Raw genomic sequence first — 16,259 nt, 5'->3', positions numbered from 1 at the left:
AAGGCTCTTTAGTTCTTCACTTTCTGCCAAAATGGTGGTGTAATCTGCATATCTCAGGTTATTGATATTTCTCCCAGCTATCTTGATTCCAGCTTGTGCTTCTTCCAGCCCAGAGTTTCTCATGATGTACTCTGCATAGAAGTTAAATAAGGAGGGTGACAGTATAGAGCCTTGACGTACTCCTTTTCTTATTTGGAACCAGTCTGTTGTTCCATGTCCAGTTCTAACTGTTCCAGTTCATGACCTGCATACAGATTTCTCAAGAGGCAGGTCAGGTGGTCTGGTATTCCCATCTCTTTCAGAATTTTCCACAGTTTATTGTGATCCACACCGTGAAAGGCTTTGGCATAGTCAATAACGCAGAAATGGATGTTTTTCTGGAACTCTCTTGCTTTTTTGATGATCCAGCAGATGATGGCAATTTGATCTCTGGTTGCTCTGCCTTTTCTAAAACCAGCTTGAACATCTGGAAGTTCACAGTTCATACATTGTTGAAGCCTGGCTTGGAGAATTTTGAGCATTACTTTACGAGTATGTGAGATGAGTGCAATTGTGCAGTAGTTTGAGCATTCTTTGGCATTGCCTTTCTTTGAGACTGGAATGAAAACTGACCTTTTCCAGTCCTGTGGCCACTGCTGAGTTTTCTAAATTTGCTGGCATATTGAGTGCAGCACTTTCACAGCATCATCTTTCAGCATTTGAAGTAGCTCAACTGCAATTCCATCACCTCCACTAGTTTTGTTTGTAGTGATGCTTCCTAAGGTAACCTTCAGCTGTGTTTTTATATTTCAGTTATAATTTAGTAAAGGTCTCATCAACTGGTTTGAGCTGTGTTGTTTTCAGAACTGTGTACAATGTTTTCTTAACCCCAGTTTCAAAGCTCAAATCCACATCCTGGACCATAACTTTGGTTGCAAGCTTGTACCTTATATTTTTCTGTCTGATTCCTAGTACTTAGAAGTGAATCTTTACAAATTAAAAGAAAACTCTGAAGTAGAAAACTGTGATAGACTCTGAGTTCTTTTCTATAGCAAAATAAACATCTACCTTAAAATGTTAGAAATGCAGTATATGTGTACATGTGTTATGTATCTGTCTATTCTATATGTGTGTGTGTATAATACATGCATATTATGTTATTTTGGCTTGAAAATGGTACTCTCTGAATGTAGAGATATTTTTGGGTGTCACCAAAAAATATCAAAGCACAATAAAGAGTTTTTCTCAATAGAAGATATGAAAGGCATTTTTAATGGTGAACTAGTTTCTGTTTGGTAGCTCTGTGTCTTCATTTTGCAGGCATCCACTTTCAAATTTTAACCAGCTAGTCTTGGGAGTCAAAGTTACATAGTGGAAGATTATTGAACTTGGAATCAGAACATCAGGATTTGAGTCTTTCAGTTGGTATTCAATTGTGCCCAATCCCTAAACTCTTTGAGTCATGTCATCTAGACTTTATTCAACCTTATATTTCCAGAATGTACTTTCTCACTGCCAGAACAGAAGAGGCGTTCAATTATTCATTTTTTATCAATTCAAAGATAATGATTTTTTGTTCACATTTTAAAGCTTCTGAAATTGAGATATATTTGATAGGGTGTCATAATTCATTTGGCAGTGATTTTTCTTTCTTGGTGGCAGTTATAGTAATGACACATCTTAAAATCAGCAGTGCCCCAAATTTAAAGGAATATGATCTATTTGTGAGATGAATTAATGGAAGCAAAATATTCCTAATACACCTGCTCACCTCCTTCCACCACTGACGGTTCTAAACTAGTTTCCTCCTTTTTTGAGATGAAAAAGCTGAGCCCAGAAAGTGAGAGATAACTTGCTAAAGACTATAGATTAGTGAGTGGTGGATCTGGACTGGCTTTTTTTTAACCCCAACAGACAGTGTGTGTGTGTGTGTGTGTGTGTGTGTGTGTGTGTTCATCTCTGTGTTGTATTTATTTAGAGTAATTTTTGGTTAATAATAATTACAAGGCATGCCATTTCTTGAACTTTGCCATGCTAAACTTTTTTTTTTTTACTTTATTTTACTTTACAATACTATATTGGTTTTGCCATACATTGACATGAATCCACCACGGGTGTACATGTGTTCCCAAACATGAACCCCCCTCCCACCTCCCTCCCCATATGCTAAACTTTTTTTTTTTAATTGAGCTTATTTATTTTATTCTATTTATTTTTTACTGAAAATTTATATATTACGTTATGCAAATTTAAGGTGTACAAATTGTTGATTTGATGCATTTATGTTTTGCAGTGATATTTAACACCCTAGAATTATGCTATACCTCTATTCACGTCATGTAGATATCTGTTCTTTTATGTGGTGAGGACAATCAAGATATGTTAACAGTTCTCTAGCACTTCTGACTAGTCCTTTTCCATATCGTAGCTGCCTTCCCTCTCACAATTTTATTTTAGTAGCATAGACTACTTAGGACTTTTGAAGATAATGGTGGACAATCTCTTAGATTACCAGCAACTCAAGACCATTTCTTAATATTATCATTTTAATATTCACTAAGATCTAAAGCTGCCCATTCTTTACTTCCTTCTCATTCCAATTGAATAAAAAAGTAAAAAACAAAACAAAACATCTTTTTTCCTTCTGTAATTGCTCTCATATTTGGACAGAGAAATCAGGTCAGTTGCTAATTCAACAAAGGCATTCATCTTTGACCTCATGATGGTATGATTCTAGTAAATTCCTTTAACTTGTTGAAGAGACTTAGTACAAATACTAATGCCCAATAAGTTTACTGATAAAATTAATTACATAGTTAGAAAACTATTTCAAAATGCCCTTCAGTTGAGCTTTATTCTGCATTTTTTGCTTTTTAAAATTAAAATATAAAACTATACAAAGGCTGATTTTATATCATGCAGAAGAGTTGTTTTTCACACTGTGTTTTGGTTTTATGGTTATTTTCATCTATTTGGTCTAAAATAAGTCATTTATGGGGATTTCATTTTTTATATTCAGTTTGAGACAAAATTTTGGAGTCCTTTCTCTCAGTTCAGACAGGTATCCTAAAATTTCTGTAGTCTGCAGAATGATTGCCAAAAATTATGCAAAAGTCTGTAGTTCTATGATACTTCACTTGAGACAATTTTTTGTCTCCTTTTTTTGAATACCAGTTTACTTCTTTTTATGTCTTGTTGGTATATGCTATTCATCCTACTCATAAGAATATGGAATATTCCAAGTAATGATCACAATATCCTTTATATCCTACTAAAAACAATAACATAAATATCTATAACAGAATATAAAATTTGAATACAAAAATATTATTAACCAGTTCTTGACATTCTTGTTGAATGAAAACATTGCTGTCAAGTAAAATATATGTATATTTATGATTTCTTTTCTTGATAGTATTTAATGTCAGTCCCTGTGCATAAGCTTCTCTTGAATATGATGACTCATTTGTCTAAAATCTCGCAGAATCTCTTTCTTCTCATTATTTCCTGCTGAGAACTGGAGCAGAGTTTGATCACTGTGCAGAGGGGTTTTCCTGAGCAACAGGTTATCAGATATTGATGAATTGCTCCAGCAGGTTTGGGAGACTTGAGACAAGTGGCTGTTTGATTAGAAGCTGGCACTTGCATCTGTCACTCTGAGGCGACACCAGCGACATCCAAGACAGCACAGCCAGTCGTTCTCTGTGGGCCACCTTCCATTAGCAAGCTTGGTCTTGTTGATTATCACAAAGTTGGCTGTGAATCTGGGTGATTTATGGATGACCTACATACACTCATTGCTTTTTCTTTTTATATATAACAGCTGTTCCTCTCATGGCATAAAATCCTGAAGTTTAATTCTGAAGTTTGATGCTAGAATGCTAAGTAGTAAACACTGTTGAAAACACCTAATCTGTGCTATTTTGATAAAAAGCAATGATCAGTCTCCAATGTTTACCAGTTCTTGGGAACAGAAATCTGATCTTGAGCCTTGAAAACTTCCAAATTACCTTGAGCCTTGAAAACTTCCAAATTACCTTGAGCCTTGAAAAGTTCCAAATTACCATGAAAAACATCTTCACTCCTGCTCTTTGGGTTTGCTAAATTATTTTTAACAAGGCTATGAATGGAGAATTGTCTAGATATATAAATGTTTTATACTGAAGCTATCCACTGTCAGGGAAGGAAAACACATTTATAAACATGAAGTCATCTCTGTTTCATGTCCTTGATAGCATTCTGGATACTTCATATCCACTTTGTAAAATATAGTGATACTGCCTCCTCCTGACATACATTGCTGTTGGGTGGAGGAGAAATTTTTGTATAGGCCAATGAAATTAAGTGGTGAATATCAGCTTTCAGATAGTTACATGGGTTCTATAACTTCCCATATAATTATATTCAAATAACATTAAAAACATTAAAATACAAATAATGGGAAAGGCCAAAATACAAAAAAAATTGGTATCTCTGAAATGAAGGCATCAAACATGACACAGTAATTTTGCAAACTGGGTGGGGTATAGGGAAATTGCTAAAATAAGATCTATGAGTTCTCTTTCACACCAAAATCTAATTTTCTTTTCAATGATAGATACATAGCAATTGGATAAAACCTTCCATAGTGAATCTTTACTCCATGCTGATTTTTTTTTTACTTTGACACACACATCTATTCCTATAGAAACATAGGTTGAATCTTTACTGCAAAATGTGCAGGGTCTGGGAGGAAAGGAGTAGTAGGGAGAGAAGAGGGTGAGGAAAAGGGCAAAGTTAAGAGGAAAAGACACAGACTTCCTTAGTGGTGACTAGCTTAAGGCCCACAGCTTAGACTAGTGGCAGTCAGGTAGCTGTTTCCATGGTAACAACTGGAGCAACAGAGTTATCAAAACTTGATAAATTGCAAAGGCAGAAAGTAAAAATCATATTTTGCTAGTATAGTAAAAGATTTGGCACATTCCCTATCTTTTTCCTAGACAAGTTAGATTTAAAGGGGAGGACATTGTACATCCTTGATTAAAAAAAAAAGTGGATTACAAAGCTGTTAGTGGAACATTTATTTTGTTCTTTTTAAGATGGAATATTAGATTCATAAACTTACTATTAATCAAGAGTTGTTACAACTAGAAACTGGGTATAAACTCAAGCCACTGATTCAAAACACCTAAGGTCCTGGGGGCTTCAGATCATTCAGAATCCTTTTGAGTTAATGCAAAAACACCTCATGTTGGTCTGTCTTTCCACCTTGATGGAATGCCTTGACCACTAAGGATATCACTGAGATAATACATAATATCAGTTGAGAGAGAGGTATAGATTATCTAAGATGTATGTGTTCATTTTGGGTGCATGGATTTTTTTTAAATTTTTTTGGAAAACAAAGATAACAAACCTGACCTAGATTGTTATTGATTTTAAGGATAGGGAAATTATGCCAAAAAGCAGAAAGTCTTCTTCAAAGTTTGCATAGTTTAACATCTTAGGAATCTAGTCTACTTTATTTCTTACAGGAATATGACTAATTATTGTGTTGTTCATTAAGGTTTAGTTGAAAATAATGGAGTTTTATTGTCTCAGTCCATATATTGAATTTGAAATAAATCATGAGTTTTCACCAACTTGAAATATTCTTACCTGCACAAATATCAAATTCATGTTGTAAAATTCTGCAAGGGATAACATAAATTTTTGTCTATTCTCAACTAGTTTAATCTGGAAACATCACTTAGATACCAGTTATAAAATGAGTTTGTCAAAAAATAAAAACCTCACCATCCAAATCATTCATTACTTTGGGGCAGTCTGGGAGCTACAATCTAAGATGGACTGAAATAAATAGCCACGTTAATGTCACATAGTAGCGTGGACAAATGCTATACTTAGAAACATCATTAAAATGCCTAGTTTCATGTGTTTGAAGAGTCTCACGGACACTTTGGAATGGTACAGGAATAACTGTCATCTGAGGATATATTAGCTTGAGAAGAAACTAACACGTTTTCGTTTTTGCAGTACATGAAGATGATGGGGGTAAACTCCTGCAGCCACTTCTTTGCCTGGCTCATAGAGAGTGTTGGATTTTTGCTGATTACCATCGTCATCCTCATCATCATACTCAAGTTTGGCAATATTCTTCCTAAAACAAACGGGTTCATTTTGTTCCTGTATTTTTCGGACTACAGCTTCTCGGTTATCGCCATGAGCTATCTGATCAGTGTCTTCTTCAACAGCACCAACATTGCAGCTCTGATCGGAAGCCTCATTTACATCATTGCCTTTTTTCCATTTATTGTTCTGATTACAGTTGAAAATGAGTTGAGCTATGTAATAAAAGTATTCATGGTAAGTCAGCTGTCACAACTGAATGGCCAGGGTATGAAAGGAATGAACTTTTTGTGTGTGTTTAGACCCTCTAAATGTACAAGTTCAGTAATTACAAAATATGCATAACTGTCCTAATCATTGTCTACCATACAAGCATAAAGCTATGAAAAGAAAACTTTTCCTCCACTGTTTCTAAAATCATAATGATCCTGTAAGAAAGAGCAGTTAAAATGTAATATATCATGTTTTGAAGATCATCAAGAATTCTGACTTATCTCTGGCCCAGTTCCATAAATATCTTGGAACATCTATTACTGGCATTGTTCTCATATATGACTAATTTTTGTGGTTTTTATGACATGTAACCTACAGGCATAAATACAAATGCACTGATAGCATATAATCAATTTTGAATTCTTTTCTGCTTTTTCAGTTCAAAGTATCAAATTAATTTAAGAATTTTAATGAAAGCATTAAGTTCACTGATATTGAAATTTGGAAAGCAGAAGTAAAGTTCACCATTGACTGAGGCTCATATTAGAACTTTGTTGTTTGTGGAAATAGAAAGGGATAAATAACTTTCATTTAACATTGGCCACCTTGTATTTAAACAACTTTTAAACTTTTTATTTGTTGCATTATAAGTACTCAATTGACATTTTAATATATTTTCATGCATAAAACTTCTATTATTGAAGACAATCTATGAAGTAAAAACATCTTCTGGCCCCTAACATTTCATTTGGTGTTAATCTTACATTGCATTACTCTATAATTACCAATTTTGTAAATTGCTGAACAACATTTAATAAGTTTAGATATGTATTTTGGATTTTTGACAAATATTTTTCAAGCTATAGTTTTCCTTCTTTTGTTTTCTGCTATTTCCTCCCCTCTTCCTCCAAAGTTGTAGTGTGCTTGGTAAGAGACCTCTGTGCTTTTAAATATGATTAGAGAGTTAGTGTTAGTTTTACCTATATACAGGCCTAAAGTTTGAAATAGGTTAAGACCTCTCTGGGTGAAATGTATGAAGTCTACAAGAACTATCATTGTGGTTCATTTTATTCACAGAGCCTGCTGTCTCCAACAGCTTTCAGTTATGCAGGTCAGTACATTGCACGCTATGAGGAGCAAGGCATTGGTAGGTTCACTTTCTTTTCAACTGGATTTTATCTTTCACACCTATAAAATGTTTCATGGAAAAATAAATGTATGTGTTCACTTAGGTCTTCAGTGGGAAAATATGTACAGTTCCCCAGTTCAAGATGACACCACTTCATTTGGCTGGCTGTGCTGTCTAATCCTAGCTGACTCTTTCATTTATTTCCTTATTGCTTGGTATGTCCGGAACGTTTTCCCAGGTATGATCATTCTTCCTACACATACATGCTTTTCATGATTGTCATCATTATAAAACTGCTAATATATATTTTCTAATATTTTATTTGCCAAATATCATCTCCAAAAAATACTTCAATCCCAAAACTAACCAAAATTTTCCAGCCTGAGATAATGCACTGTTGATTTTTTCCCCTGATATTCCTTTAAAGGATAGAATGAATTAAGAAGCATGGAGTCCAGTCTTTCTAAATAGGAGTATGAGATATTATAAAAGGCAAAATTCAAGTCTTTTAATTCTAAGGAAAATTTATCAAATTCAATGGAACAAGACTAGTGGGGTTCCCCTCCAAGGTCTCAAATGGTTAAAACTTCAACATGCTCAGAAGTTTTTCCATTAAGTCTTATTTATATTTGCATGTTTTTGATTCTATGAATGAATGAAAGAGTGTTACTCTATTCCAGTTATATAAAATTTCTGTAAAAGAGAAAAATGTGGAGACAAAGCAGATCAGTGGTTGCCTCTGACTTGGGTTGAAACCAAGGATTATTTGCAAAGCACATGAGATAACTTTTTGGAGTTATTGGAATCTGGGGATTGTTGTTCTGGTTGCAAAAATTTATTTACTAGAAATCATCACACTCTACATTTACAATGATTAAATTTTATAGTATATAACTGTACCCAGTGAAGCTGTTTATAAAGGAAAGAATTAAAAACTGGCTTTCTTTTTTACTTTACTTTGGAAACTGAGACAACTTTAGTTTTATATAGTATCAAAAAAATGAAAATATTCCCTAAATACTGCATAGTAAATACTGTTATTTAACTTCTGATACTTAATGTTAACAATCGACTTAAAACTACTTTTCCTAATACATTTTTGTTACAGGTACATATGGTATGGCAGCTCCTTGGTATTTTCCATTCCTTCCTTCCTATTGGAAAGAACGATTGGGATGTGCAGAAGTGAATCATGAGAAAAGCAATGGGCTTATGTTTACTAATATCATGATGCAGAACACCAACCCATCTGCCAGTAAGACAAGTAGGTCAACAACATGCATTATTATGAGAGAACTGATGTAAAATTTACATGACTAGTGATTTTAATTATGTTTTTCTAAATGGCAAAATTATCATCCTTTTAGTCATGGATGAATATATCTACACATATGTGTTTGGACTCGTAGGGAGATTAAATCGTGGCTTTTTCTGGGCTCATTAACTCAGTTGGTTAGCATATGGTGCTAATTAGGCCAAGATTGCAGATCCCTTTGTGGTCCAGTTAGATTCACACAGAGAAAAATTTTGTTCCTTGGCCACAGTCTACACCCCTCACTCCAGCCATCTGTCGCTAGTCATAAGGAGTAACCAAGTAACAAGTATGGATAATTTAGCATAACCCATCGCCAACCAAGAACAAACAATTTAAGCCTTGTGACTTACTGACATTGGGTGAGCAGTGTCAGTTTTATAAAGTAAGGATGACCCATATAACTAGTTCTTTTGTAATACATGAAGGAAATGTAGAGAGTAATTAGTGAACTGATTCTGTAACTACAGATCTGAGTAAGCATTGTCCACCAAGTATAGACATTTATTCTATACATAGGTATCACGCTGTTCAACTGGAAGACCAAGACTTAAACTTGTATTTTGAATATTTGAGATCTTTGATTTGAATAAAGGAGAATTCAGTATTATGATTCTATATTCTGAGACTGCTTTTTCTGACAGAGACAGGTAATATAAACCTTAGAGTGTGGTTCCAACACTCCCATTCATTTTTAAAACAAGTGAGAAAGTGGAAGACTATAATAGACCATTTATATCTGGAATTATTTTTTACTTTGAGGCTTGTGTCTATAGTCTTCAGTTTTTAATTAAGGAAAAGTCTAAATCTGGCTGCATTTTCTTTCCTTGTGAGCTTACAACTCTTCTCTTGATTTCTCTCCAGGTCCTGAATACAAATTTTCCTCCAACATTGAACCTGAACCTAAAGATCTCACAGTTGGGGTTGCTCTGCATGGGGTCACAAAGATCTATGGCTCAAAAATTGCTGTTGATAACCTCAATCTGAACTTCTATGAAGGTCATATTACTTCATTGCTGGGGCCCAATGGAGCCGGGAAGACTACCACCATGTATGTTACTTTTCAATACTCAGGTGTCATGGAAGCATATTACTTAATATTTCCTCAATCCTTTCATAAAAATAGAGTTGTTACAGCTCCCAGATAGGTTAAGATACCTCAACTTGCTTACTGTAGAAGCAAGGTCCAACCTGTGAGCTCAAAGTCTGGATCAGACCCCCCAGATAGGTTCATTTTGGTCTACCTAATATTGGCCCACTAGTACTTCTAAAATATTTTATTTCTGTGCCAGTTTTCAAATAAAAATAGGAGAGTTTTCAAATAAAAATGAACATTCCTGTCATCTCTTAAATATTAGAAAGTTTTGGTAACATTGGACCTACAGGCTTAGATAGAGATAATTGTTTTGGACTTACTAGTGACTGTTCTTAAAGAGGGTATCTGCTTTCTGGTTCATCCCAGCTCCCCACCAACTTTACTGCCTCATACAGTCAGTCTGCTTCACTTATTTGCATTTTTATTCTGGCCTGTATACCAGTTTGGATTCACAAATCTTGGTATAAACACACGCAGCCCCACCTGCTCTATTAAATGGATCCTTTGCCTTGATTCATGAAAGAAAAAAAAAAGAAAAGAATCACTAGCTATCAGATATAGATCAAAAAGTTCACAAATAGTACATGGGCTGTTCTTCCTCTCTCTTCACTAGCATTTTCCTGTGTCCTAATGGAGGAAAGATTTGAATGGTTTTAAAAGTGACATTGTTTTGAAATTGTTTCTGTGACTCGCCTCCAGTGCTCCACTAGGCTTTGCTTGGAGTGAGCTCTAAGATGCTGCTGGTGTTCTAGCCTTATTTGGGAAAAAGTATCCATTGTCAGATATGCTGTTGACTGTCATCATGAGTAAGCTCAGTGACTTGCCAAAACATATTTTTCAGTAATTAAAAGGGGACAAAAGAGAGTTATGAAAAGAGCAAACATGCAGCTGCTCTCATTTATCTGGCCTGTTTCAGTGCAGAGTTGGCTTTCTAGTGAGAATGTGCTGTGCTTGTGCTAAGTCTCTTCAGTGGTGTCCAACTCTGTGACCCTATGGATTGTAGCCCACCAAGCTCTTCTATCCATAAGGATTCTCCAGGCAAGAATGCTGGAGTGGGTTGCCATGCTGAGAATACAGTGCTTAAAAATTAAGATTTCTAATAAGCAATAAGAGGACAATAAAGAAAGGGGATGGAGAAAGATTTTGATGAGGCTATCATTTTAGCTGAGAAAGTCCCCATTGTAGTTTTCTTAGTATAAGGAATATGTAAAGAAATATGTTGTTTGATTTTAATGCATTTTTATGGGAAGAATCACACATTGTATTGATTCTCTTATTTAATCCACAGTAGTCCTTTAAGATCTATTATGTGTAAGACACTAGTTAGATGGTAAGAGTGGTACAAAAAAAAAAAAATATATATATATATATATGTCCTTTCCTTGACTTCATGGGGCTTACATTTTAGTGGAGAAGATGGATATTAAATAACTGCCCAGTTTACTGGCCATCTGAAATACGATGAGGAGTTCTGTAGGTGAGAATATTCTAGTCACAGGGTAGAGTGGGGGACTGAAGATGACCAAAGTTCACGTGGGAAATAGAAATTTGAGTCTCAATGGCCTATGGGAACTACCTGATGCCAGGGATGTGTGGGAGTTTGCTGAAGAAGGGAGTGCATTTGCAATTAAGAAGCCCAACCCTTTCAGTTATTATTGCCACCACCACCCACCATCATCATCACATGTAGTGCTTCTGTAACACCAAAGTATTAGAAGCTTAAAAGCAATTTTAATTCTTACTCCCAATTAATCCGATTTTACCTCATAGCTTGACCTGCCCTGGGAAGATACACTGTAACATTTTTTTGCTAACAACTAAGATATATTTAGTCCAAAAACCTAGATCAAAGTTTTGGTTCACACTTAACATGGTTTCTTCATTTCCAGCTCCATGTTGACTGGACTGTTTGGGGCCTCAGCAGGTACCATCTTTGTTTATGGAAAAGATATCAGAACAGATCTGCACATTGTGCGGAAGAACATGGGCGTCTGCATGCAGCATGATGTCTTGTTCAGTTACCTCACCACCAAGGAGCACCTTCTCCTCTACGGCTCCATCAAAGTTCCTCACTGGACTAAAAAGCAGCTGCATGAAGAAGTGAAAAGGTCAGATATGACAGGAATGAGATCATGTGCTGGTTAACTTCTCTCAAAAAGTCAAGTTACAATAATAATACCAGAAGGAAACAGTTTCTCAGGAAACAACTGTTTTCAGTTTTCCTACTTTCCTGCTATTGTATACATTTAAGGGCCTATGGGTTTGTATAAGGGCCTATGAGAATTGTATACATTCTCCTCCACAGCCAGTTATTACACTGGAAATAGCTGCCTTCATTTCTGGTTCCTGTATTGCCCCCATTCCTGTTTACAATCTCCATGGCCACCATACAAGTCTTAACTGGACCCCTGGCTTCTACTTTCCCTTGTACAGTCTATTCTTAAAAAACAGTCAGGGTAACCTTTTCAAACTACAGATTTGACCATGTCATTCCTCTGTCAAAGCCTTCTAATAGTTTCTCACCACATTCAGTGTGAAACTCAGGAATGTCCTTATCGAGGCCTGTGAGACTCTTCCTGACCTGCCCTCAATCTCGCTTTTGATTTTATGCCCTTCTGCTTCTTTCCCATTTACTCTGCTCCAGGCATGCTCGCCCAGGTGCACGCTCAGTTACGCTGGGCCTGCTCCCGCCTCCAGGCTCCCCATGTTCCCACTACTTAAAGCAGCCTTCCCCAGACAGCCCTTAGACTTACTCCACCCCTTTCTGGTCTCTGCTCAAACATCACCTTCTCTGAGGGAGCCGCCATGTGTAAAACAGATGCCTAAAATAGCACACCCCAGGCACTCATCTCATGTACCCAGTGTTATTTGTTTTTTCATTACACTTATCATAAAATAGAAAACTATAATCTTCTTGGGAATATGTTTATCAACTGAATTGCCCCTGCATTACTCCTGATACACAATCATACTAATATCATCATCTCCTTGTGGGTTAGGAACATTATCTGCTCGATGCTGTTCCATAGCACCTAAAACACAGTCTGGCAGAAAACAGGTAGGGACTCTATAAATAAAGACTTGTCAAATGAATGAATAAAATAATGAACCATATAGTCCTTATGGTGTTTTCTTAGTATTAATTTTATACCTCCAACTAGATGATAAACAACAGAAAACTGTCATGAATCCTCAATAGTTTACCTTGCTGAGCACATAATAGTTGTTCAATGAATACCTCTTATTTAGGGTGATTTTTTTCCAAAATTCAAATATTCTATGTGTAAAACATAACCACTGTCCATCATTTCTGAAGGACTTTAAAAGATACTGGACTGTATAGCCATCGTCATAAGAGAGTTGGAACACTGTCAGGAGGAATGAAGAGGAAGTTATCCATATCCATAGCTCTCATCGGAGGATCAAGGGTGGTAATTCTGGATGAACCATCCACTGGCGTTGACCCATGTTCTCGGCGAAGTATATGGGATGTTATATCCAAGAACAAAACTGGTATGAGTACCTTCTTATAACTTCTCTAGCCAGCAGTTATAGTTTTGCCCTCTGGGATGCAAGCACACAAGTTGAAGTCTTTTCTGTTTATAATCTCCATTAAACATCTAAGGTGTGTTCTTCCTTTTCCCAGGTCTTGTCTTCTAGCTAAATTTCTGGATCAATTAGTGTGTAATTATGTAGAGCCCACTGTGAATTGAGCTCTTAACTGACCTTTGTGAGAGTATGCAAATCCAACAGAGTTCCAAATTCTGCCTAGAGGAGCTTAGAATCCAATTAGAGATACCAAACATACACAAACGAAAATAAACTGAAAACAGACTAAATAAGTGCTAGCAGGATATGAGGCAAAGGAGCAATCAGAGTGGAGTGGATTAATCAGAGAGAAATTTTCAAAAAGTCTTTAAAATTACTGCTTTTTCATAGTGAAGAAAAAGAGGGAGGGAGAGAGAGAGACAGAGAGAGATAATGGAAGTGAAGGCAAGGAAGCAGAATAAGGGATTAACAGATGTTGCCCCCACTACAGAGTATGGACATTTAGCCTTACAGCATATTTGCTGTCAACTTATAAGGACACCGCCCCTGCCTCAGGTATTTAAGAACATCCCTTCTGAATTTCTCTTTGATCATTTTGGAAGCCCCTCCCATCAGTGTTTCCATTAGCTCATAAAATGTGACTCTTCATAAATCACAGGATTTACTTGTTTTAACTCAGTATATCTTGGCAACTGTAGCTTCATTTTTCATTTTCGGTTGTTCTCTGTGTTTTCAAGCCAGAACAATCATTCTGTCGACGCACCACTTGGATGAGGCTGAAGTGCTGAGTGACCGCATTGCCTTCCTGGAGCAAGGAGGGCTGCGCTGCTGCGGGTCACCGTTTTATCTCAAGGAAGCATTTGGAGATGGGTATCACCTCACACTCACTAAGAAAAAGGTTTGTAGGAGAGAAAGTTGGAGAAGGCAATGGCACTCCACTCCAGTACTCTTGCCTGGAAAATCCCATGGACCGAGGAGCCTGGTGGGCTGCCGTCTATGGGGTTGCACAGAGTAGGACATGACTGAAGCGACTTAGCAGCAGCAGCAGCAGCAGCAGCAGCAGCAGGAGAGAAAGTACACCTCATTGTAGGGTCATATTCAGCTTGGTGTGAAACAGAAGTAGAATCTGTCCAACTTCATACATTGCTAAAATTCACTATTAACATGTTAGATTCATGTTTCTCAAACTTGAGCAAATGTCAGAACCGCTGAAGGTCTTGGTTAAATCCAGACTTCTGGTTCCACCTTTGAGTGTCTCTGATTCAGTAGATCTGGGAAGGGGTTCCAGAATTTACTACACTTCTACCAATGTCCACATATGACACTGATGCTGCTGTTCTGGGATTGCACATTGAGAACTAACGTACTAGATAAAAGAAAGTCTATACTTAAAGCTAGTGATGAAGGATCAGCCTGTTAGTTTCCCTACATTTCAGCCTGTAAGGCTAAAAATTAGATTTTCCACTCAATAAAAAGCAAATGAAGGAATATACAGTCACATATTCACTTTCTGATCAGTGTTCCTCGACTGGTAATGTGGAGACTAATTCAGACAGACCAGTGATGCTTTCACATCTTCAAAGAACAAAACTGCTTAGTTACTAAGGCTCCCTTACTATCTCAAATAGTGCTATGTATCTATGTTGCGCAAAATGTATATGCTATGACTACTCTCATTTATTTTACATCTTATCATCCTAATGTGACTTCCAAAATGTAAAAAGTAGTTCATTGTCACATTCCTTAATTCAGTTAAAATTTTATTTATTAGTTATATATGATATCTTAATATGTGCCCAAGACATTGTCTTAGGCACTGGGGATACAGCAGTGAACTGATGATGCTAAGATCTCTGCCCTCATGGAGTTTATGTTCTGATGGGAGTGTAGGGAATTTGGGTGGTAAAATTGATAAGTATATAATTTAGAATATTAGCAAGTGATAACTACTATGGGTAGAATAAAGCAGAGGAAAGGGCATAGGGAATGCTAGGAAGTGCCATTTTAAGTAGACAGGGTCTCTGAGAAGGTGACAGATGAGCCAGGAGTTAAGGCCAGGCAGAGAGTGAGCTTGTCACTATCTGGGGCAAAGGAACAATTGCAAAGACCCTAAGGAGGGAGCGTGCCTGAGCCTGAAGCATTGAATAACCGAAAGTTTGTTGTTGCTGGGGTGAGAGAGAGAGGGAGGAGGTGAGCAAGGAGGCTGGAGAAGGGACAGGGTGAGGTGGGAGACGAAGCCAAGAGGATAGTGACTGACAGACAACCGTAGTGGGACAGAGACCCCCAGTGGGACAGGGAGCATGAGAGAAGTGATATACTCCCTGGCACAGGTCTGTACTGGCCTAAAAGAACTCGCCACCCTCTGACCGGGGCCCTTGGGCCCTATAGTGTGAAGACAAGGGAGTGTTTAACTTCTCTTCTCATCTCTAGAGTCCAAATCTAAATGCAAGTACAGTGTGTGACACCACAGCTGTGACGGCAATGATCCAGTCACATCTCCCTGACGCCTACCTCAAGGAGGACATCGGGGGAGAACTTGTCTACGTGCTTCCTCCATTTAGCACCAAAGTCTCGGGGGCCTATCTTTCACTCCTGAGAGCTCTGGACAGTGGCCTGGGTGACCTCAACATTGGATGCTATGGCATTTCAGATACTACTGTGGAAGAGGTACACCTGGACATTTCCTTTTTGCTTGAGGCTGATTAACTTGCCGTACCCCTAGAATAAATATGAACAGTTCTTTTTAAAAAGAAAAAAAATTAATGAATGTTTTAAGAAGTAAAGGGAAGCAAAAATAAAGATGCTTTTGATTATATAAAAATTATAAACAAACATTTTACCAAATCAGAAAATCTTAAAATTATCTCAGTACC

The 16,259-nt window shown here is 36.9% G+C and overlaps 1 protein-coding gene across 1 annotated transcript in view; it reads left to right on the top strand.

Moving 5' to 3' along the window:
- ABCA12 (ATP binding cassette subfamily A member 12) overlaps nt 1–16,259 on the top strand; it is a 205,250-nt gene that overhangs the window by 142,922 nt on the left and 46,069 nt on the right. Inside the window, exons 24-32 of the mRNA XM_069578281.1 lie at nt 5,995–6,324; nt 7,378–7,447; nt 7,533–7,667; nt 8,538–8,684; nt 9,606–9,792; nt 11,727–11,945; nt 13,154–13,350; nt 14,124–14,284; nt 15,817–16,053. Coding sequence (XP_069434382.1) covers nt 5,995–6,324; nt 7,378–7,447; nt 7,533–7,667; nt 8,538–8,684; nt 9,606–9,792; nt 11,727–11,945; nt 13,154–13,350; nt 14,124–14,284; nt 15,817–16,053 — 1,683 coding nt within the window. The remainder of the gene's footprint in view (nt 1–5,994; nt 6,325–7,377; nt 7,448–7,532; nt 7,668–8,537; nt 8,685–9,605; nt 9,793–11,726; nt 11,946–13,153; nt 13,351–14,123; nt 14,285–15,816; nt 16,054–16,259) is intronic.

The sequence above is a fragment of the Ovis canadensis genome, chromosome 2 (genome assembly GCF_042477335.2).
Source record: "Ovis canadensis isolate MfBH-ARS-UI-01 breed Bighorn chromosome 2, ARS-UI_OviCan_v2, whole genome shotgun sequence".
NCBI lineage: Eukaryota > Metazoa > Chordata > Mammalia > Artiodactyla > Bovidae > Ovis > Ovis canadensis.
The sequence above is the reverse complement of the archived record's forward strand: the minus strand, read 5'-3'. Positions and strand labels throughout refer to the sequence as shown.